Genomic DNA, 22,074 nt, shown 5'->3' on the forward strand with positions numbered 1-22,074 from the left:
TCAAACAGGAACGTAGAAAGGTAAATTAACTTTTTGTGTCACAAAAAGTCAGGCGTTCTATCGTCTCGCGAGATGTAATTCAGTACAGAAGCAACCGAATCTCGCGAGACCATCCCACAATCCGCTTTGTGTGTATAAAGTTCGATGAATTAACTCGATCTTAACCGGAAATGAGACATTTTTATGATTACTAAATGTTGTAGTTTACTCAACCACAACTATTTCTTTAAGTTACGTCTAACGCATTGGAAATATTTTTGGTCGATATGAATGGTAGATTGAGTACATTCTATGATTATTTCATGGTAAATAGTAGTTTTATTTCATTATCTCAATACTTAATACACAAACCAACCAAATATATGATGAGCATGCTTAAATATAGGACAGCGAGAGGACGCATATTAAATACTGCCCTTGTATAATGAGACACAAACGCGTATTATTTTGAATGTGTGTGGCGGAAGTAAAATGTTGAGTTGAAATTCAGGCTCCCAAACTATCAAAGTTAGCAATACATACCTCTTCTATTACATGGGAATGGAGTGTCGTGACAATACAGCCAGTAGATGATGGACGTGCGCGTCGACATGTTGCGGGAGGAACCGGGTAGGCCCGCACATCCAGAGACTTTCCTTTCCATGCAACGCGGGAAGAACGGCCTCGCGGCGGTCACAGTTGCCGTGGACTTCCCGGTGTGTGTGGTTCTTCCTGCCGGCGGCAGCGGAGAGAGGACCGGACTGCAGACACCCAAACAGTTCTGCTTGCTACTGGGCCGACCGCTTATAAGCTACACCATTCGGGCTTTTGAGAGGTATGGACACACATTCAATGGGGAAACTTTGCTCGTATGTCAGCGTTTCAAGCAGTGTAAATCAAGTCAGTGGCTCAGTACGCGATAAGCTGGGGACATATTAAAATTTGTTCACACTTTTTCTGGTGTCTTAGTAACTGCTGCAGCATACCTTCGTCAAACCATTCCAAGAATCACACATCTGTATAAACGAAACATGCTGAAATCTGCTTGATTAAGGGGCCGGTCTATCTGTTTTATCGCCAGCCCTCGTCCCGCCCCCACCTATTGCTGGGCCAATAGCAAGCCCGGTTTTGGTTAAAGTAAATGGACGGTGGGGCCGGGATGGCCATGTTTTCACTAACAAGTTCATTTTATATATTTTTTGATTAGGAAAATGGAAAGAGTTGTCATTTTCTATTTTAACAATAAATTTGGGAGAAATTAGGAAATAAGTGACTCCATGAATAACGACTCTTGTTAATGAGGAGAATGGCCGCGCCCCCTACCTTTCTATCCTTGTTCGGTCAGAGTCACTGGAGGAACCGATTTCTAATCCTCCATTGGAAATCATTGTACTTTCATTCCTTTCAACGTCCAAAAACGGTGATCAATTGGCACCAAAATGTATGTGGATATCCTTACTAATGACCACTTCAACATATCAAAAGGATTAACCTCTTTGTGGCTTTATATGAGAATGAGGAAATGTGGAAGTGAGCAGAGCTACATAGATTTATGCTGGGACCAGCACACACTGCTTCTTTGCTTAAAAAAATAAAATTAAAAAAAAACACTGCTTTCGCAATTGAGGAGCAATCGCCAGGGTATTTTTGATTTTGTGGAGGTGATCATGATGAGATCACGTTTTATGTCAATAAATCCAAACTATTGTGCAGAACACCTTTATACTTTCACAGGTTTAAGTGGACAAGAGTAGTAATGTGCATTTGCATTTAGGAGGCGATCGGTCGCCGTTTTAGACAACAGATCTGACAAAGTGAGCAATATTACCACGCTTGGCTCCCTACTGTGACGTAGACCGCTGAGACCGAAAACGTAACATAAGGGGGCGTGGCAATTTTTCGTAAATGTAATCACAAAAAAAAGACCTTCAATCACGACCTATTAACCTATTATATAAGTGCCAATGTTAAGCTCACCCAAGTGTGTCTTTAACAACCAGTTTGTTTGACGTCGGAAGTGCAATGTTCCAATGTTCGTGCCAGGCGGCTGTTTCCATTTCTCACGTTATCAGAAGCTAATTCAAATGAACTAATGCTGTTAATTGTTAGGTAACAGTAGGGCGGAAGTGCTCAAAAGCTCGCATCCAGACACATTTGAAAAGGGAACTTGAGTCCAAAATTTTCTTTGCAATATGTCCTGTGTGCCCCTACTAGTCCAAACACACATTCTGGTTAATATTGAGTTTGTGGGATAAGAATTAAGACCAGCTGCTTTCAGCCATCTCAGGAGGCTCACATTTTATGCAGCACCGCCCCCTGCTGTCGACTGAAATTGACATCAAAGTGCCCTCTGCCTCGCATTGTGAATGCCGAACCAAGACCAGAAAACAGGTGAGCCGAGACATTCGCAATGCAAGCCTGAGGGCACTTTAACGTCAATTTCGGTCGACAGCAGAGGGCAGTGGGATGTCAAGATGACTGACACCTGAGATGGATGAAAACAGATGGATTAACCTGCTTAATTCTTATTCCACCAACATCAGAATACCGTGTTTAGACTACTGGGGGCTCATTTTTGAAAATCATTTTTTGGACTGGCGTTCACTTTAAAATATCTGTAGCACCACCCACCTCTCATAGAATATGAGGTTGTGAGTGTCCATCAATAACATGTCTTAATGTCCAAGCCACCAGTGACTGAGCAATGGCGTTTCCTCGCAGGGTATCATGGATTCAAAGAATTGTGGTTGTCGTGGCCCAAGAAAACATGGACCTGATGATGGACATCGTTGGGCGCTTCCAGCACACCAAAGTCCGTTTGGTGGCGGGCGGCTCCACGCGCCACAGGTCCATTTGTAATGGAGTCATGGCTCTGGGTGAGGAAGACGAGGAAGAGGAGCGGGAGAACAAGGTGGTCATCATCCATGACGCCGTGCGGCCTTTTGTGGAGGAGGACTTCCTGTATCAAATAACCGTAGCTGCTCGGGAACATGGAGTGAGTATGATAATAGTTTTGTATCACCGGGGTTAGCATAATGCGACCACTTTCGAATACATCACTTTTTCCAAACCGTCGATTAGATTAGTTACTTGAATTGAATGTAGAGCCTCAACCTGCTACAGGTCAGTTTTTGTGGTGCTTAATTGCTTCGTGTGCGGCAGAGAGTTGCCGACAAATTTTAAAAGTGAGTGAAAATGTCCAAATTGGTGTACTCACCTACCCGAGCTAGCACATGGAAGCAATAAATGGAGTCAGTAGTCCTGTATGAAGACAACAAATTGGAGTCAACCTGATTCGCGTTGCTAATTGCTGTCCATTTCCTGTTCCCCTTCCCCAGGCGTCGGGGGCCGTCCGACCGCTGGTCTCCACGGTGATTGCAACCACGTCGGAGGGCTTCCTAGACCACTCGCTGGAACGAGCCAAGTACAGAGCCAGCGAGATGCCTCAGGCCTTCAAGTACAACATTATTCATAGAGCCTATCAGAGGGTACGGAGACTGGGAACAGTCTAGATGAGAAACACACAAAACTAGAACTCAACGCCGGCGGTGGGTGGGCAAAGTATGCCTCAATCAATTGGTTAATTATTATAGTGTAGTAGGTCAGTAAATTATTTGTATTCATGTTGTGATAGTGACAGTAAGTGGTTTAGAGAATGGATGGCTGGACACAATTTTAAACAGAGAGGACTCATGCACGTGTTGTGATGAGTCAAAGGCAGAGGTCAAATTTGTGTACATGACAAAAAAAGATGATTAAAGTTTTGTTGATTAAGATGATTAAAGTGTTGTTTTACACATCAATTTTAACTTGTTTTTCTATACCTCATCTACAAATGACCTAGCTCACGGGTTGAGTTAAAATGTGCCTGTAAAATCTTTTTTTTTTTTTTTTTTTAAATAAAAATAAGTTATATAAAATAATATTTTACAAATTTATGTGAATATTTGTATAAATTAATTCATTCACATTTAATTGTACTTTTTAATAATAATTTTTTTTAAATCAATTATTTCATAAAAATGGTAAAACATTATTTTTACCCTCAAATCCATCAGTTATATATTTTTTAAATACATTTTAATGAAACCATATTAAAGGAAAAGAATGGCTAAATTAACGCAACAAGCATTACAGGACTCTTGTAAATGCTCGGTGGGCCGCATTAAAAAAATTGAATGGGTTGCATGTGGCCCTCGGGCCATATTTTGCTCACCCCCTGGGAGACTTGGCAAAGGTAAAAAGTTCACTTTTAGAAACATGGGAAAATATCCTGTCTGGCCAAGCGGAGTGAAGGATGCAGTGCCGCCGATGATGAGGTTTTCATTGTGTTCCTCTGATGACGGCAATGGGGTGAAAGGCGCCAGATTAGCGAGACGCTTTGATGAAATATCGGCAGACACACAGTGTTGGAGTGTTTTCACAAGACAACTGGATGATGCATGAGCAGATATCATTTCTCTGCTTGTAAACTGCTCCTTTGATGTGCTTTATTCATCGATTCTTTTAATGTGACACTGTTTTCTTTTGAGTGGTGTGTAATTTAATGTGCATTAAGCATTTAGGCAGGCTTCTTTTTTTGTCTGGGTCACTTTTGTAATACGGTGAACCCCTGGTCATCGCAACGGATTAGTTTAAAATCTTTTCTTTTTTAAAATTGTTATACCAAACCCACACAACACTTTAATCACAAAGCATTTTTTTTTTAAGTACAATGGTACCTTGTCCTGCGAATACCCCATTTTACAAGTGTTCTAATTCTAAAAAATATATAGTCTTAATGAATCAGTTAGTTGCTCTGGAGATTATTTATTGATTTTGCTTTGACTTGCAGTTAGACGACACATTTTGGCACATAGTGCACAATTCCTCAAAAAAGAGACTTCAAGCTGTTCATTCGTTGCCAATCCCTGTTCAAGTTTACTGTAGACTAAACATAAAGAGAAGTACCAGAATTACAAGGAATATGAATTAAGTAGCAAAATCCACCATTTTTTTTTTTTTATCCGTCTCAGGGCGCGGCCATTTTGTCACTTTCTGTCGACTGAAAATTACATCACAATTGCTCAGGGCTCAGGTAACCAAGGACCAATCACGGCTCAAATTCGGAAAACAGGTGAACCGTGATTGGTCGTTTACACGAGCCCTTTTTTTTTTTTTTTACCCACATTTCAAGAGAGATTGTTGTTATTGTCATCATCTTCCTTCCCTCAGTGCACCGATGCCGACTTTGCCTTTGGTACCGAGTGTCTCCATCTAGTGCTGCAGTACTGCGCCACTAACGCCAAGCTCATCGAGGGCCCGCCCACGTTATGGAAGGTGACTCGCTCACATTGATTCCCGTGTTATTGAGTTGGTGATGATGGTAAAAGGGTTCAATCTGATGTACTTCAGGTCACCTACAAACGGGATTTGGCTGCTGCAGAGTCTGTTGTCAAAGGTGAGCTACAAACTCTCATGTTTTTTGCTGTGTGTGTAAATATCAAACTTGAATAAAAAAAAATAAATAAAAAAAACAATTTCTCACTTATGTTTCCATTGAATGTCAGATATCCACACACACACACACACATCATAATTTAGTATTATTATGTACAGTATATATAATTATATATGATATAAACAAATAGAATGTACATATAGATACAAAATAAAGCCGACGACCGTGATGGAAGCAGAGGACGGAGTCAGCCGCTCCTTGCGAGTGTTATCACATTGCGTGTTTGACTGAATGGCTCGGTCAATAAACGGCTGAAAGCGCATCGTAACTGTGGCTCTCCTTGCCCTCATGTGAGGGCATCTAATTGCTCCCCTTTTTTCCCCCATTTAAGCAGTGGCAAATCTAAAGATACTTTTAAACTTAATCTGCATTCAGGTAATGAGGTAGTCCCTGGAAAAAAAAAAAAATCTCCCCTATAAGGGGTGCCTGGTCCCGCAAAGTTTGAAAACCCCTGGTTTACTGCGCTCGTGTTGTCCGTCTTTGTTGCGTCCTTTCTTTTCAGACACACTATCTCGGTCAGCCTGCGTGATCACAGGCGGATGCTCGCACGCTGGGATGCTGGCCGACTCCCTCCACAAGGCCTTTGGTAGCCTCGAAATGGTATGTAAATCGGAGGCATTACGAAGTCTGTGTCGCACGCACCCGTCCGTTTTGTACTGGGAGCATCAATGAGCGCATGTTAATATGAGCATCATCAGGGTGGTCCGCTGATGAAACAACTGGCCCGTCTGTGGTCAAACAAGTAATGAAGTGTGACTGTATGCATGCAGAAGAGCAGATGGCCGTCACATTTGCTGAACCACAGCATTTTTGTTTGATTAATTGCGGTGTGGGCGGCCTTCGTTCCATTGTTGCCTGCTAGCTCATGTTACGACCTAGCAGACAGAAGTGGGGGACACCAGTCATGACTTGACTCCAGTTGGGCTGAAGTTGCCAACTTTATTACTTGGGATTTGTTGGGGTTAAAATTTCTGAAAAACTGGACTAGGACTGCAACTACGATTCAAATAACTCTTATAATCCAATTACAAAAGCAGCCGAAGTAAGATTTTTCTACACGAGCTAATGTTACTGTAGACCCATGTAGCAATAAGTGCGAGCCAGGAGGAAAGCATGAGTAAAAGACAGAATGTCCACAGTTTGGGATCGTTTCACAATTCAAAAAAAGATGTGTCCACGACAAAGAAGAACAGGTCTACAGTAAAGTAAACAACGGACTGATTGGCTAGCCACTTCAAAAGCCAGCCGCTAACTCGAATTTACAAGAGCCAACGCTACGCTCCCATTTGCTGCCTGCCACAGCACTTGCAAGGTTGACCCGGCCTTTTAAAGCCACACACATTCAAAGTCACGCAAACTACAGTGTGGAACATTTTGGGCAATTATAACCCTTCAAATACATCCATATTTTCAGTCCCCAAATGGTTTTCCTGTTTGAATCCGTTATCTCTCCGAACTAATTAGGCTTTCCGACATGCGTTTTCCATTCCAAATGTAACACTTGTAACCACTTGGTGTTAATTTACAAATGAGAATAACTGTAAGGCCATGCCAGATGCTGAGTACGTTTGTCTGTGTTTATTTGCTGTGGGCTGTGAAGCTGAAGGACCAGATTTGATTGACATATCCTCTCCTCTCTTCACGCGTTTCCTCCGCCAAGGTCAAACGGAACGGAAGGACCTAAACTTGGTTTCGGGTTGTGCCTTTGACCCCGTTTGTAAACAATGGCTGCATCCAGTGAAGGACAGAAGACGATCAGGCAGGTTTATTGTTGGCGAGATTAGGGGTCCGGGTTATGAGTTAGTGTTAGGGGTTTGAGTTTGATGGTAGTGTTGCGGTCGAGGAGTTGGAGGTTGGGGATAAAGGGCTGGGGTTGGAAGGGACTGGATTAGAGTCAGGGTTTAGAGTTTAAATGATATTATTATTTAGAGATTAGGAGTTTGAGTTTAAGGGGAAGAGTTAGGTTAAGGGGTTAGATTCAAGTTTGGGGTAGGGGTAAGGATTACAGCTAGAGGTTTGAGGCAGGCATTGTTTTTGGAGTTTGGTTTGAGGTAGAGGTTTGGATTATTGGATGGTATTGTATTAAAGTTAGGCTTTAGCGTTAAAGTTATGTATTGAGACGGGGTGAGTTACACGGTAGGAGTTTGTGGTTTGAAATATGGGCTAGGATTAGAACCATGGGTTTGAGGTTGGGATTGCTGTTGGAGTTTGTCTCGAGGTAGGTCGTTAGGGTTTGTGGTTTCGGGTAGAGGGTAGATTTAAGGGTTTGGAGGAAAGGGTTGGAGTTTGGCTAGGGATTTAGAGTTAGGATCAGGGCCCTGGATCGGGGTAAGGTGTTACATTTAGGATTAGAAATTAAGGTTTAGGTTTCGGGTTGGATTGAGACTGTAGTAGATTGGTGCTCATTCAGCACTGGACGTGGTGACAAAAACACAAACTGGAAGGCTTTTAAGAACTTGAAAAGTTACAATTTGTTACACACGCGAATACTGATGTAAATCCTAATTTGTGTGGAATGTCTCTGTCTTCCAGGAGATGAACATCATCCCAGATGTGACGGGAGACAACGGCAGGTATCTGCTCAAGACCTGGAACTTCATCCAATTTTCTGTATGTTGACATTTTTCACAGGAAGGGAAACATCAGTTCCTTCAAACAAATTTACTATCTGGCCGCATAACAGAGAAGAATCACATCTGCTCTTGAAGATGTTATCTGAATTTGGATTTTCTTGGTGTTACAGATGAACGTCTCAGAGTTGTCTGAAGTGGAGACCACGTTTGCAGCAGTGGAGGCGGCCAGACAAACACTTCTACACCCGGTGGTTGTCATTGTGGTGAGTAGTTCCGCATCTGTTTCCTACAAGGGACAACAATCTGCTCTTATCTTTATATGCCTGGGAAGAAAACTAGTCAGGAAATCTGGAAAGATAGCTTACAGCAATTACTGGCTGCATCCTACATGTGACAACAATCTACCACATTCTTCAAACGCCCGGGAAGAAAACTGAAGTTTCAAAATGTCCATCGGCAACTATTGGCTGTATTGTACAAGAGACAACAGACAATCTCCCAATATTCTTTATATGCCTTGTAGGGTGCGAAGGGTTCTACAGCAATTGCTGGCTGTGTTCAACACGTGACAACAATCTCTCGTATTCTCACGTGCAAAAACCGGTCAATGAGGCTGCAAAGAGGGCCCCGACAAATACTGGCCGTGTCCTACATGGGACAACAATCTGCTGTTGACTTCATATGCCTGGAGACAAAACTGGTCAGGCTATGAAGAGGCCCACAGCAAGTACTGGCTGTGCATTACATGGAACAACAATTTCCCATGTCGTTTGTCCACGGGTGACTTGAAAAGTGCTAAATCCAGTGTATTATTATTTTAACCAGCTGGGTCCTGCAAGGGACAACAATCCCCATATTTTTCATAAGAAAAAAAATAAGAAAAGAACACAGTATTTTCGGCTATGGTGGCACGATGGAATCAAAACGTTTTGGGGAAATGCCATTTAAAACCAAGCAAAATTACCCCAGTCTGACCATTTCACCAGCATGAAGTCAGCTCGGGTAGTTGTGGCTTCGTGAAAAGTTCAAACGGCCTCCAAATTTCACGCTTGTAAGTGAAGCAACCAAAGAGTTTGTCTTACGTTCTGTGTAGCAGAAGTCAGCCTGTTACTTATCACAGCTTTGGTCACATGGTAGCAATTAGACAAAAGTGTTGGTGGCACAGCGGCCTCTGGGCGAAAAAAACCCCCCAAAAAACATGATGCTGGTTGAGATTCGAATGTTTTGTCTAAGAAAATTGGATTGAAATGAAAGAGGTGCAGATGCCTCAAGTCATGCAGTTTGGGTACCAGCGGTGGAAGAGAAGTAAGTCACATATGTGCAAGGCATAAGTAATTCTTAAATCCTAATCTTCAAGTTTCAATCAAGTCCCAAGGGATTGTGGTAAAAATCTACCAAGAAGTTGAGTCCCCACTAAATTTCAAGCAAGGTAAGTCAATTCGTTTTTTACGTTAAGAAAATCATACTATCTTGCTCAGTCACCACATATATTCATTCACACATTAGCCACTTTGCACTCAATATCTGTACTTGCACTTAAAAATTAAGTCGGGTCCGTCGTACGTTTTAACCAACCAAATCCCGAGCCTAAGGCTTAATGCACTTAATTTTGACTCGAATCAAATCACTTGAGTCAAGTCCCCCGCCTCTGTCTTGCACTATACGGACACTAGTATTTCGACAAGGTAGCCATGCTGTTTTTTTTTGGTTTTTTTATAGGTCCATTTAAGCACTCTGGACCGATGGGCGGCTGAGCCGGCGGCCTTTGCAGAATTGGCCTCCACAGCCAAGATCCGGAATATTCTCTTGTACGGTGTCCATGTGCAGGAGTCAAAGGTAAAGCTCTTCCCCTTTCATGTCTGAATTTTCCCAGCCAGCGCATTGTTCCTGAGCTATGCGTCTTTTTAAGAGCAGCCAAACTAAACACACAGCTCTTTTGTACATGATTTGTTGCTGTGTCTTTTCTTGATTGAATGCCTGTTGCTGTTTTTTTTTTTTTTTTTAACCTATCTGGAAATTGATTTGTTTTGTTGTCATTATTATTCCTAGCCCCCCCCCAAAAAGCACATAACCTGGAATTAAAACATAATTCAACCCCCAAAGCCAGTTTGAATTAGCGATATGGAATTTGGTAGGCATGTCTATCATGAGTAGACCCACAAAAAGGTCTCAAGAAGGCATGAAGAAAAACCACAGACATTGTGATATTTTGGTTTGAAGCAGCCATTTAAGGTTCCAACATGCCAATTTCCAGGGTCCTTTCAAAGTGAAGAGATGCAATAACTGCTCTCCGAATGCTCCGATTTCCTTCAAACTTTGTATTTCTCGCATCAAATCCCCCGCTTTACTTTCATGCACACGAGTGGGACATAAACGTTTAAAATATAATAAACTGTCGTGCATGTTGAATTGAATGCCAAAGTAGTCGAGGAAGATGTCGGCTCACTTTGCGGTTTAAAGCCCTTTGACCTCCACACGTTGTGAGAATCATTGGAAAGCATGCGGTCGACCTCAAATCTCATACTCATCGCTTGGTAATTATAGTGGAATTATCTGCCGGAGCAAATGAGAAATCGCAAGCTTTACATCAAGTCAAATCAGGATTTTTTTTTTTGGACGCGGGTTATATCTTCAAGAGTGGATTTGACAGTGCGACAAATGAGGCTTCTTGTGCTGATCTGTCTTCATAAATCAAATCTGCTGTGGAATGACATGTTCTGTTCGCCTTAAAAAAAAAAAAAAAAAAAAAAAAAAAAAAAGAACGAGGAACAACTTGTCTTCTCCGTGCTCACATCTGCGTTTGATTTGACAATCACATGTTGGCCGTTACAGTTCTCTTCTCAATTATGGAGATGAATGCTAAAACGCATGGAGATATTTTATATGTACATGAAATACAGATTGGGATAAATCTCAGTCCTTTATTATCCAAAACAGATCATTCTTTGCAGAAGTACCGGCGGTGTCCTGCATGGGACAACAACCTCAAAACAATTCCAGAAATCAGGGAAGGAAGCTGGTCAAGAAGACTGTAAACAGGCTTGCAACAAAAACCGAGCGTCCAAATGTGGCAAACAAGCTTCTGCACCTGAGAGAAAAACTGTTCAGAGGCAATGTGACGACCTACAAAACATTGGGTCTCTGACATTTTTCACGTGCCTGGGAAGAATACTGTCCGGAAAGTGTGAAAAGGCTGACTACGGGTTCCGTCACATATGTGATTATCTCCCATTTTCCTTAATATACCTGGGAAGAAAAACCGGACGAATACTAAAGGGAGCGGATGGATGCATCTCAACACGTATTGGATAAATGTGGTCTTTATTGTCTAAACTAGATCATTCTTTCCAGATGATGTTTCAAAGGACCTTCAAGGTCCTAAATGAAGCACTTGAGCCCCCATTTAATGCATCTGCCAGGGTGCTTTGGCCAGTGTTGTGGTGGTTTGCTGGTCAATTTGCAGCACACTTGCGCCTCTGTCCAAAAATTAAGAAATCATTTGGCCTTGGAGGAGGTCTTGCTTTCGCTCTGGCCACGTATTAATAATAGGGTGACGTCTGTGTTAATTTCACGTTGAGTCTGGTTTAGTTTGAAAAAGAAGCAAACACAGGCTATTTTAGCGATTAGCGCTGCCAAGCTGACCAAAGTTGAATTTGTCAGATTGCATTTGATGGCTTTTAAAGCATTAAACACGTCATCTAAGATCAATTTGGAGGAGTTTGAAAAAGGCAAGTTGTGATCACACTTGGCTGCCATTTCTGAGAAAGTTGAGGTGATTAAAGCTGGTAGATAAATAATCTGCAAATTGGTTTCCACTTGGCAAAAAGGAGTTATGAGCTGCCAGTGGTTAGTTTTTTATGGATTTAACTGGCGTAATGTTCTGTGTTTTTATTATACAGCGTGCAATACACACCTGTTGCCTACTTGTACTACTTTTATACTTATATGTACCTATATTTTGTAATATGAATGGTATTTTCCTCTGGATGGTTGCTTTTTACTATATTGTATCTTTAATCCATTTAAAGTTGTTCTTATTTTCAATAGTTAAAAAAAAAATGCTAATCAATATTGGCAGGTATGAAATGCTTCCATTGTGAGAAAATTTGCGGCCGTATCGCCCAGCCCGATTTTCCATCTTCATAGTGTCACGCTCAACAGTTAAAAGTTGAGCCTATGTTACTTACATTTCAATTTATTTTGAACAAAGATTGAAATTCAGGGAGTTGTCTGTTTTATTTTGCACCTTTGTTCATTTATGACAACTGAATCCTAAATTCAGAGTTTAGTTGTTTGTGTTTTATTTTGGACTTAAATTCTCGATTGCAGAGCGAGTGTTCTGGTAACTTTCCAGTAAGATCTCCTCTTGTAAAATTGTTTTGTTTTTTTTAAGTTTCGGGAAATATCTGATAAAAGCACCCCCCCCCCCAAAAAAAAACAAGACACCATGTTGTGAAAGCGTGGACGGTATGCGGCATATTGTCGTGGATAGGAAGTGTCACAGGATCCTTCCCCTGCGCTCAATCCCTCTCGCTTGTCACCCTCTGAAAAGACACTTGTCAGTCTGATGTCAGGCTGATGTATGGCTTGTAGTAATCGTCGCAGTGAGAGCCCTGATATTTACCCAAACCCGTATTTCCTCCCCGGCCCGGGAATCCTAAACCTGAGAGGAGATTAGCCGGCACGGGGAAAGAAAAGAGCGGCGGAGAATGGAGACGAGGTCGGGTGAAAAAGACTCCGCGGGGTCTATTCCCCCGGACCTGTTCACATCAAGGTCTGAAAGGCAGACAAGTGAAACCCGATCCCACGCAAAGAATCTCTTACCACGACACCCTGAGTTGCACCCTGGTCTAGGTCAAGGGAGATTAGGGACAACAGGCATCTCTGCGGTTTCAGCACACTCGCCACTTTTCTCGGGCTAAATCCCTGCAGTTGTTGGCGTTAGCTTGAAGGTTTATCTCTTGTAGGAAGCGGCGCAAAACGCACTTTGAAGGTCTTTTTTTGCCCCCACCCAGAGCAGAAACTGAAGGTTTGTTCGTTGCCGTGAAAGTTTATACAAGTTCGTGGAAGGACTACCAGAAATTTGATTGTAAATGTTGAAAAGTGCCGGATAGTGTCTATGCTAGAGGAGAAGGCTTTGCTGGTTTTGACTTTTTTCCACTTCTGAATTTTGTTGTCTTGAAACAGAGGTGACGAAGTTGTAGGACAGCGTTTGGGGGGGTAACTAGCACTATATAGCACATGTGCATGGTATCAAGCTGGATCTTCCGGGCTATCCTGTGAAAGAGCGAGAGCTCCAGATGTGTGAAACCCAAGCGCCTGAAGTTGGCTCCGGGAATTCATAGCAGTGTGTTTGCTCAGTTTTGATGTGTCGAATTAAAAAGATTCAGGCATTAGAACGGACAAGTGGTAAATTGGGTTCCGAAAATAAAAGTGGAATATGCCGTGACATTTAGTAGCCACTCGTTTGGAGATGTTTCTGACCACCCAGCTTCTTCTTCTCGCTTCTCCTCAGCTGTCGTGTGACGAGGGAACCAGAGATTATGCGCAGGCCTCATCAGAGAATGTTTTCTCCGAGTTCACCTTCTACTTTGCATTTACATCAGCCGAGAGGGGAAAAATAACGTTTGCACATGTTTGTTCAGACAAAAGAAAATGCAACCAGATGCCCCAAATGCCAACTTGTCTAAATGATTTGATTGGCTCTGCAGCTACATCAACACAAAAATGCTAACACAACCTCACGCTCCAATGGCAATCCTGATGAACACTTGCCACCCAACATGAAGTTTGGGCATTTCCACCAAGGAAAATTAAGACACCTTACAACTGATTACCAGTACGTTTAAGAATACCTCGTTGTGAGACTCTTAAGGGGTAAGCACATTGGTTTAGTGGTTAGCTAGCAGTGTTGTTTTCACCTATTCCTGACATTTTGCCCTACCACATACCCTCAACAATTCAGTGTGTTTAGGCTGTCATGAGCTGATAAAAGTACGGGAAGTAAGGCCAAGCCAAAAGGCCTAACGTGCTATTTTGGATTTCATGCTTGCATTCTGAATTGGGTCACTTCATCCATCACACTCCTGGCCTGCATGCTTTTGAATGGCCGCAACAAAACATCCAGCGTTCTGCTTCTTGTTGAGAGGTATGTCCGTCGACTTCTTAACTTCCCCTGGAAAGGATCCGTTCAATTCATACCTCCTCACTGTCTAGTTTCGGCTTCTCTCAAAAGACCCGGCACATTAGATGATGAAAGGTCTGCTGTGTTTGTCTGAGTATTTTGGAAAGAAGCGTTGAAAGAGCTTTAGTGCAAGGCCGGGACGCTCGCGATCGTTCTCGTCGTGAGGTCCCAAAAGATAAAGGTTTGCTTTCTTTACGACTTGAAAGAGTATTCACTTTCTTAGATTACAATCCCTTACAGATGAAGCGAGGCGGAGTGGGAGTGACACGGGCGTGTAAATACGCAGACTTTCCGTCAGCGATGCTAATAAAATACGTTAAACATAAAGGGTTGCAATGAAAGACGTTTCCCGGAGGAACCCCAGCAGGTAAGAGGTACAAAATACTGTACTACAAAAACACAGTATTTCTGTCAGTTTCAAGTGAGTTATCAAAGTTGTTAAGACACTTATTGGCGGGGAAAACGAAACGGAAATTAGCAGAGAAGTTACAGTACACAACTGACTGGAAAAAAGTCATAATTATATTATGTAAAACGTGCTTTGTAAATACTTGCTAATTTTGCCCAACACGTACTTAAATTGCATTCTTTCTCAAAGAGCTTTTGTCCTCATTGTCACGTCTCCACAACTTCAGAACTGTGTGGCAGATATCCAATTGGCAGATATCCAATTTATTAGGCAATTTTTCTTTCCCCGAAAACTGGAATTACAGTAAGACACTTGAAGCATGTAATGTAAAATCTAGCCTCGCTAATAAAAGCAGACTTAACTTCTTCCATTGACGTCCGACCGTGAACAAGCCCTAACAAACCAGCATCCTGCCAGTCAATTCTCATACAAAGCCAGCATTTTATGTGCCGTTGGAAATTTCCAAGCATCGTAAATGATGTGCTAAAGACCAATCCAATGCCTCCATCCATCGCAGATTCCAGGGGAGTTCCATCTTATACCGAATGGCACCCTCGCAAACCGGTCACCAGTCAGGAGATACCAAGGGGGTTAAAACCAAAAAAAAAAAAAACTTTTAGATAGACTTGCATACACATGGCTTTGACTATTTCAATGAAAAGCTTGAAGAGGCTGATAGGGATCAAATACAGTATATATAGAACTGTCAGAGCCAGTGGAAAGTGGTTTTCCAGACGTAAATCAACCTTGGCATTAATACGGCTGCAACTGAAGGTTTTGAATTCCTTATCTTTGTAAATCATCTCATCAAGGAACTGGCTGAGCTGTGTGTAACACGCATGAACTCTAAACCCCACTTTTCTATCTAAGCCTTAAACTGTCTGTGGTTGCTTGGGCACGAGCTGTCGGGACATACTGTATGGGAAAAATGGATGAGTAGCTATACAGTCGTGCTTTGAGACGCACATATACCGTCCGACGACGTCAGCGTGGTGCGTCATGGCCTTAATACCGGTGACGCCCGTAATACGTTATTAAAGCGGAAGTCAATGCGAATATTTTTTTTTTTTCCAAGAATATGTGCTATGCAAGCCCACTAGTTGAAACACAGCATTCTGATATTGCGCTTGTGGAATAAGTGTTAATCCACTCGTTTTTAGCCATCTCCGGGGGCGGCCATTTTGTTTTCTGTCGACTGAAAATGACATCGCAACCGCTCACAACGACCAATCACGGCTCAGATTCAGAAAACAGGTCGGCCGTGATTAGTCGTTGTGAGCAGCTGTGAAGACAAAATGGCCGCCCCCGGAAATTGCTAAAAACGAGTGCATTTTGATGCTTAATTTATATTCCACAAACGCAAAATTAATCAGAATGCCGTGTTTCAACTAATGGGCCTGCTGGGAACACATTCTTGAAAAAAATATGTTTGGATTGACTTCCGCTTTAAGTGGCATGCCGCTTCTTATCGGTGAACTTGGGGAATAAGAGCGCTTTAAAAATCGTCAGCTTTGACGATTGCGAAATCGCGTTGTCTGAGATCACGATAAATATCCCAACCCTACTCACAGACGTACATTCTCTCTGCTCTCTGCTACACCGAAAGCATAAAACTCTAAATTAAGAATTGTTGTATATTTTACAAAAGGGTCATTCAAAAATCATAAACATAAACGAGGGCACAAATGACCCGGAACACTGTATGTCCCCTTTCAGACACCATTTAGTGGAACAATCATTTAATAGGTCTCCTTTAAAGGCAGTTTCCAGACTGGCTTCAAGTGCTGCTGCTGCTGAGAAGCCCAGAATGTCAAACCAAAAGTAAAAGATGATATAAAGATGTTCTAATGAGGCCAAAGATGACTTTAAAGAAGCCATAAAGGCTTTGTAAATATATTTCTTTCTGGGTCCTGGTCCCTCCCTCTCTTACGGTTTGGGCATCCCGCCAACGGTCTTGGTGAGCTGTTATTTAATTAGGACTCTTGGCTCATCATGAAGGAGAAAAAGCAAAGTGGGAGCCCCCGGGATCTTGGGAGAGTGTCACCGGCCGACTTCGTAATTACCCAAAGAGACCTTTTGGACTTGAAAGCGTCCATTGCGTTGGTGGCATTTGAGGATGGGGGCGACCGCTTGTTGTGTGGTCGTCAAGTACACGCCCACCCCCTACTCCCCCCCCCCCCCCCCCCCCACGCTCTGTCCCTCTCTTTTTTCCTTTCAAAGACCTGTTGCCTTGTGGCTCGATCGCCGGAGTCCTCCATGATTGAAGTCTCGGCTAAAAAGTTGCAGTGGCGGCATCAATAACAATAACAAGGCCCTTTGCTTGTGTTTATGTATACGCCGCACATGGGAATGATTTGGCTTTACTATCGTGCCAAATCTTCCATCTACAGAATATTAAAACAATGCTGTCACCTCATTTGGCAAAAATAGGCTCCGCTCAGTTTCTTGCGTTTAAGACATTTTTTTTTTTTTCCGCCCATCAAATGACGTAGCACAGTGGCAGTGGTTTGCACATCTGCTTCACAGTTCGGAGGATTCGGGTTCAAATTTGACATTCCTCTTTGGAGTCGGCATGCTCTCCTTGTACTTGCATAGGTACTTGAATAGTTTCCTCCCACTTTCCTATGACATCTACGTAAAGCCTCGCCACATACCGCATGATGCAGCCGAACCTGACTTGGACTGGACCGTTGCAAAAAAAAAATGACAGATGGTGACTCACACCCACATATTGAGCAGTTTGATCTATGGATGCCCTACAACGTTAAATGGACAGCCCGCATAAGCTTTTGAGGCTGCGCATACAGTTCAGTAGATTGTACTTTATCACTTTTATGAAACCATAAAAAAAAATCGTATAACGGTCAGGGAAGAAGCACATTTCAAAAGAGTGAGAACATGGGCAAGAATAAAAAAAAGAAAAGAGTGATGATACATAGCGAGGCTCACCCGCCTATATGTAACCGGCGCATCACGTTCAAGTTTCTCTGCTGTATCAGATTTTTTTTTGGGGCCTACTTATCAACGTTCACCTTAGGAACATTTCAAACATATGAACACTTTTGTGTTAGTAAAAAAAACACTTTCTTCATTTTCCCGCAAGTTCGAATTTCGAGTTGCACACCATCAGTGCAGTACCACTTTGTGCCACAACATACTGGGCAGCACTGAGCTCGACCGGAGGAGATGCAGCATAATTAACAGCAAAAAGAAGAGGCAGAGAACTAAGCACCAGTAATAAAAGACAAGAGAATATAATCCTGTGAGTATTGTTGTCTGCTCTGCTTGTATGCGTTGCTTCTTCGTGTGTGTTAAAGTAGCAGATGTTTTAAAATGCAATTACCGTAACATCTATCATAATTTATGTTATGCCAATTCCTATTCGCCTGCCTGTCAAAGTTGAAAAAGTGCCATGTCAAGAAAAAGGACATAAAAAGTGCCGAGAAAAGATTGGATTAGTCCATAATGGACGTGGCAGAGGATAAGCGGAAAATGTCCTTGCGCTAAGCGTTTATCCTAACATGCTTCGACTAACATCTGCGGTCACACTCCTTCAGATTCAAGCCAATCAATGATGACACTTTTGGCTTGGGAGTGCATGTATTGAGGCTTTGCAGTGGTGGAAAGTGCGGTAGGCACCCGTCTCGTAAAAAAAAAAAAAAGACTTCGATGTTAAAAAAAACAACAACAACAATAACAAAAACAAGTGCATAAGCAACCAGCTGAAGATGAGTGGCTGGCTTTAAACAGGTGAGGCGTTGGCTAAGACTGCGAGAAGCGTTTAGCCTTGAGCGCTCACTTTGCGGTTTCATCGCGGGGATTTACAAAAAAACGGTTTGGCCTGTGATGAAGACGCGGTAATCCTACCAAGGATCACGTCCCCCCCCCCCCATTCCACGTCAGGAGTGGTACCCCCAGCTCTCCAACATCCACTTCCAATCCCTTTGATGCCGCTCTCTCTGTTGTTGTTTTGTAATTCTACCCGGGGGATCACATTTTCAAGACGGACTGCTTTTAGTATTTGTGTGCCACCGTGCAAAGGATGACTTGATTCAATAACGCTCCACTTTGAAGCTTGATTCAAAGACCGTGTGCCTATTTGGAGTGGAAGGACTTGAACGCGGACGGTAGACTTTCTCTGATCCTCCTTGGTGATCTTGACTTCCTTTTTTTTTTTTTTTTTGTCTTCTGTCGTATGCAAATCACTTTTTGTTTCGCTCAGAGGTCCCTAACCAATGGGCATGGGATACCCGTACCTGGCTGCACAGAGAAACGGAGTAAAAAAAATGTTTTACTCGTCAGTCTAATTGCTACTAGTTGAACGACTGAAAGGAAGGCTTCATTGATTTTCATGTGTGGCTTGGTTGGTAGTAATTCATCGATTTAGCTTGGAAAAATGCATAAGAACTGAAAAACAACAACCTCAAAATTGATATTATTCACTTTTATGGCTAGGTGATTCATGTAGTCATCTGTCTCCGGTCCTTGATTCATCCGCTCTTCTATTGGTCCATTCAATCAGCCCATCCATTGGTCATTCATCCATCCATTGCGTTCACCCAACCACCATTCATCCACTCATTCGCAAGTCCTTTCATTGGTCCATTAATCCACTCGTGTATTCATCCATTCAGCTCTTAAAAATCTGATTCTTTGTGTTTGCAATTTAAGATTTTACACTTTTTGGGATGTTCGCCTCCTTTGGACCAAAAAAAAAAAAAAAAGTAATATAACCTCCTTCCCTGGTTGTGATTAGCGACTGCTTTGTGTCATTATCCACGGACAGGCCCGATTATACGCTTCGCAAACACACCTAGTCGTGTGCAGCGCGCTTAAAGCCTCATCTGTGCGGAGCTTCAAAATACGCGAGATATTTGGTCAAACTTTGACGCTGAGGAGCTGACTAAGTTTGTTTTTTATGGAGACTCATCAAACTTCCTTTCAAAACAACAACCGAAATTCTTCCTAATTGTGCATCATAGATCTAGGTCTTGTAAATCTGGTTCAAATTTTGTTGGAATCTGTCAAAATTTCGGGGAAAAGTCTTTGGAAAACAGCTGAAATGACCCTTGAAGGTTTGCTTCAAAACAAAATCGCACACATCCTGTGCATTTTCAAGTCCTGAGACTTTTTTGGGGGGGTTCTACTCATGATAGATATGCCTACTAAATATCATGTTGCTCAGTCAAACGGGCTTTCTGGGATGAAATCTTTTTGGACAAGAACCCCAGGAAATGACCCTAAAATGGCAGCTTCCAAAGCAAAATGTAAGACTTCCTGTGTCCTTTCAGGGATGGCTTCATGAGGCATTTTTTTGTGGGTCAACACTTAAAAGTCATGTGTACCAAATATTATGTTGCTCGATCAAACTGGTTTCAGCTGAATTTTTGAAACATTCTGGAAGGTACGCCCAGGCCAAGCCCAGAATGGCAGACTTATTATATCTTCATTAATGACTTCTTGAAACTTTTTCGTGGGTCTACTATCAAATTCCATATTGCCACATTAAACTGGCTTCAGGGGAGGAATTTTTAATGGTGAGTCAATGCCAATCTCACAGCCATGGTCCGTCCACAATGACCAAACCTAAACTTTTCCGCAATTTATTGCTGTCTAGTGTATGTAGTTCAAATTTGGTTGCAATGGGGCAAAATGTCTACGACCACTTTGTCTTTGAAGGACCCCTGAAAATGGCCCAAAGGGTAGAAATGAGAAATCAGCATTAAAAATTGGAAGTCTGGTGAACTTTGTAACATGGAAAGCAGGTTTGCTTCTGAAGAAGAAATAAAGAAGAAGAAGAAGAAGTTGTGGGGGTGAAATGCAAGAAAGGTTGTAATTTTCTTTTTCTTTTGTTTTTTTTTAAAAGCTAATGGAAGAAACAAACCACAAGAGACTTTGGTGGCCTGTTGTATTTAGATGCGACAATTTGAAAACACCAAAGCGTCTTCATTTGATTGTGTTATTCTTGGAAAATTGTTCTCATGTGTCGGGGGAATAAAAGAACACGCAAGGCACGCAAAAACTAAAGCCGATTATTATCATTAATCAGAACAATGAACCGATCAGCACTGCATTCATCAAACCAACCATTAGCGCAATCATTCACTCATCACCCTGAATTGCTTCGCGGGGATAGTTTTCTTAATCTGAATCACCTATTGGTGCATTAATCCATTATGCATTTACAAATGCACTGTAGTAGGTTTTTGAAAAAGTTGAAGCCACTGTAACATTATGCACTAGATGGAACATTTATTTCCATGATTCTGTCAATCACTAATGGTACAAAATCATTACAATTAATCCATCCATCCATAATTTTTTTGTACATATTTTTGATGAATTTTGAAAATTTTAATTTAAAAAATGAATTCTGGAGAAACAGTTACTACATAAATGATTAATGTAAAATAGTAACAAAAAATTGTTTTTTAAAAAATCCTAAAATAATGGCAGGCCATTTTTTCCCCCAATTTTTTTTTTTTTTTGCTAAAATCATTTACATCCTCAGTTGAATTGATCATGCAATGATACCCCTTTAATGAAAAAACGGAAATAAATACTTGCAACACAAATTAAAAATACAAGTAACTTGTTTTAAGATTCTTTTATGGGGTGCTTGAGTGCCTGTGCATCCACGTGTGAGCATAAGTGAATGTAATGTATCATCTTCCATGAAATATTGATAGATTTGATGGGTGCTTGGACTTCGACCACTATTGCACTGAACTTTTAGTAGCAGTCAATGGGCGACAACTATAAAACAGTTACGATAATATAATAAAAATGGATTTGTCCTCTTTTCTTCCCCCAGGATGCCGTGCGATTGGCCAGGTCTTTGTCAAAAGTGGCCGAGCTGACGTCAGCTTTGATTCGGGAGCGGAGCGAAGCTTTGGTGGGACAACTTCTACAAGCGTGACGCCCTAAAAATCACTCTGGATTGGCTCCACATTCAAATAGACTGGGAAGCACAAGCTGTCACTCATCTCCTAAGCCCGCCTCCACATCTTGATAAGAATGTTTTTTTTCACCGTGACTAATAAATTGACTTGGACATGTGGAATTGCTGGAATGTCCCTTTAATGCCCTCCAGACTGATGCTTTTCTTTCATTTTTAGGGTGCTTGTTTTAAAAAAAAATTGAGCTAATTCTTCATCACGTGAAAACAGGGTGCGTGCGGGGGATTTATTTTGACTTTTTCCCTCTACCGAAAACATCTCATTTGAGTAAAGATGATTTGTATGTGGGACTAACACTACTATACACACATGGATAGACAGACCACTTCTTTAAGTACACTTGCACCAAATGCTTACAACATCGCCATTAAAAAAAAATCATTTGTTTTATTTAATTTAGTAGTAAAAAATAAATTAAAACATTTAAATGCATTAGTATTTTTTACATTCTATAAATATAAAAACATCAG

General features: G+C 41.8%; 2 protein-coding genes across 4 annotated transcripts in view; one reads left to right on the plus strand and one right to left on the minus strand.

Moving 5' to 3' along the window:
* The window catches only part of meox2a (mesenchyme homeobox 2a), a 36,732-nt gene extending 35,724 nt beyond the window's left edge, over window positions 1-1,008 (minus strand). For all 3 annotated transcript variants that reach the window (XM_086037922.1, XM_086037921.1, XM_086037918.1), the window contains exon 1: window positions 523-1,008. The gene's annotated coding sequence lies outside the window, so the exon portion shown is untranslated. The remainder of the gene's footprint in view (window positions 1-522) is intronic.
* crppa (CDP-L-ribitol pyrophosphorylase A) lies at window positions 212-21,708 on the plus strand. The gene is made up of 10 exons (XM_086037915.1): window positions 212-814; window positions 2,701-2,974; window positions 3,318-3,467; window positions 5,194-5,298; window positions 5,374-5,419; window positions 5,982-6,079; window positions 8,012-8,089; window positions 8,223-8,315; window positions 9,772-9,888; window positions 21,460-21,708. Exons 1-10 carry the CDS (start codon window positions 570-572, stop codon window positions 21,562-21,564), a joined length of 1,311 nt encoding a protein of 436 aa, XP_085894041.1. The 5' UTR covers window positions 212-569; the 3' UTR covers window positions 21,565-21,708.
* Window positions 21,709-22,074: the final 366 nt, after the last annotated feature.

The sequence above is a fragment of the Filicampus tigris genome, chromosome 8 (genome assembly GCF_054856515.1).
Source record: "Filicampus tigris isolate MCC_2025a chromosome 8, RoL_Ftig_1.0, whole genome shotgun sequence".
Lineage (NCBI taxonomy): Eukaryota > Metazoa > Chordata > Actinopteri > Syngnathiformes > Syngnathidae > Filicampus > Filicampus tigris.

Bases quoted from the DNA above. Each gene is read 5' to 3' on its own strand.
- crppa (XM_086037915.1), top strand. From the start codon at position 570: ATGATGGACGTGCGCGTCGACATGTTGCGGGAGGAACCGGGTAGGCCC. The intron at 815-2,700 runs GTATGGACACAC...GTTTCCTCGCAG, and splicing joins ACCATTCGGGCTTTTGAGAG to GGTATCATGGATTCAAAGAA. The intron at 5,420-5,981 runs GTGAGCTACAAA...CTTTCTTTTCAG, and splicing joins TGCAGAGTCTGTTGTCAAAG to ACACACTATCTCGGTCAGCC.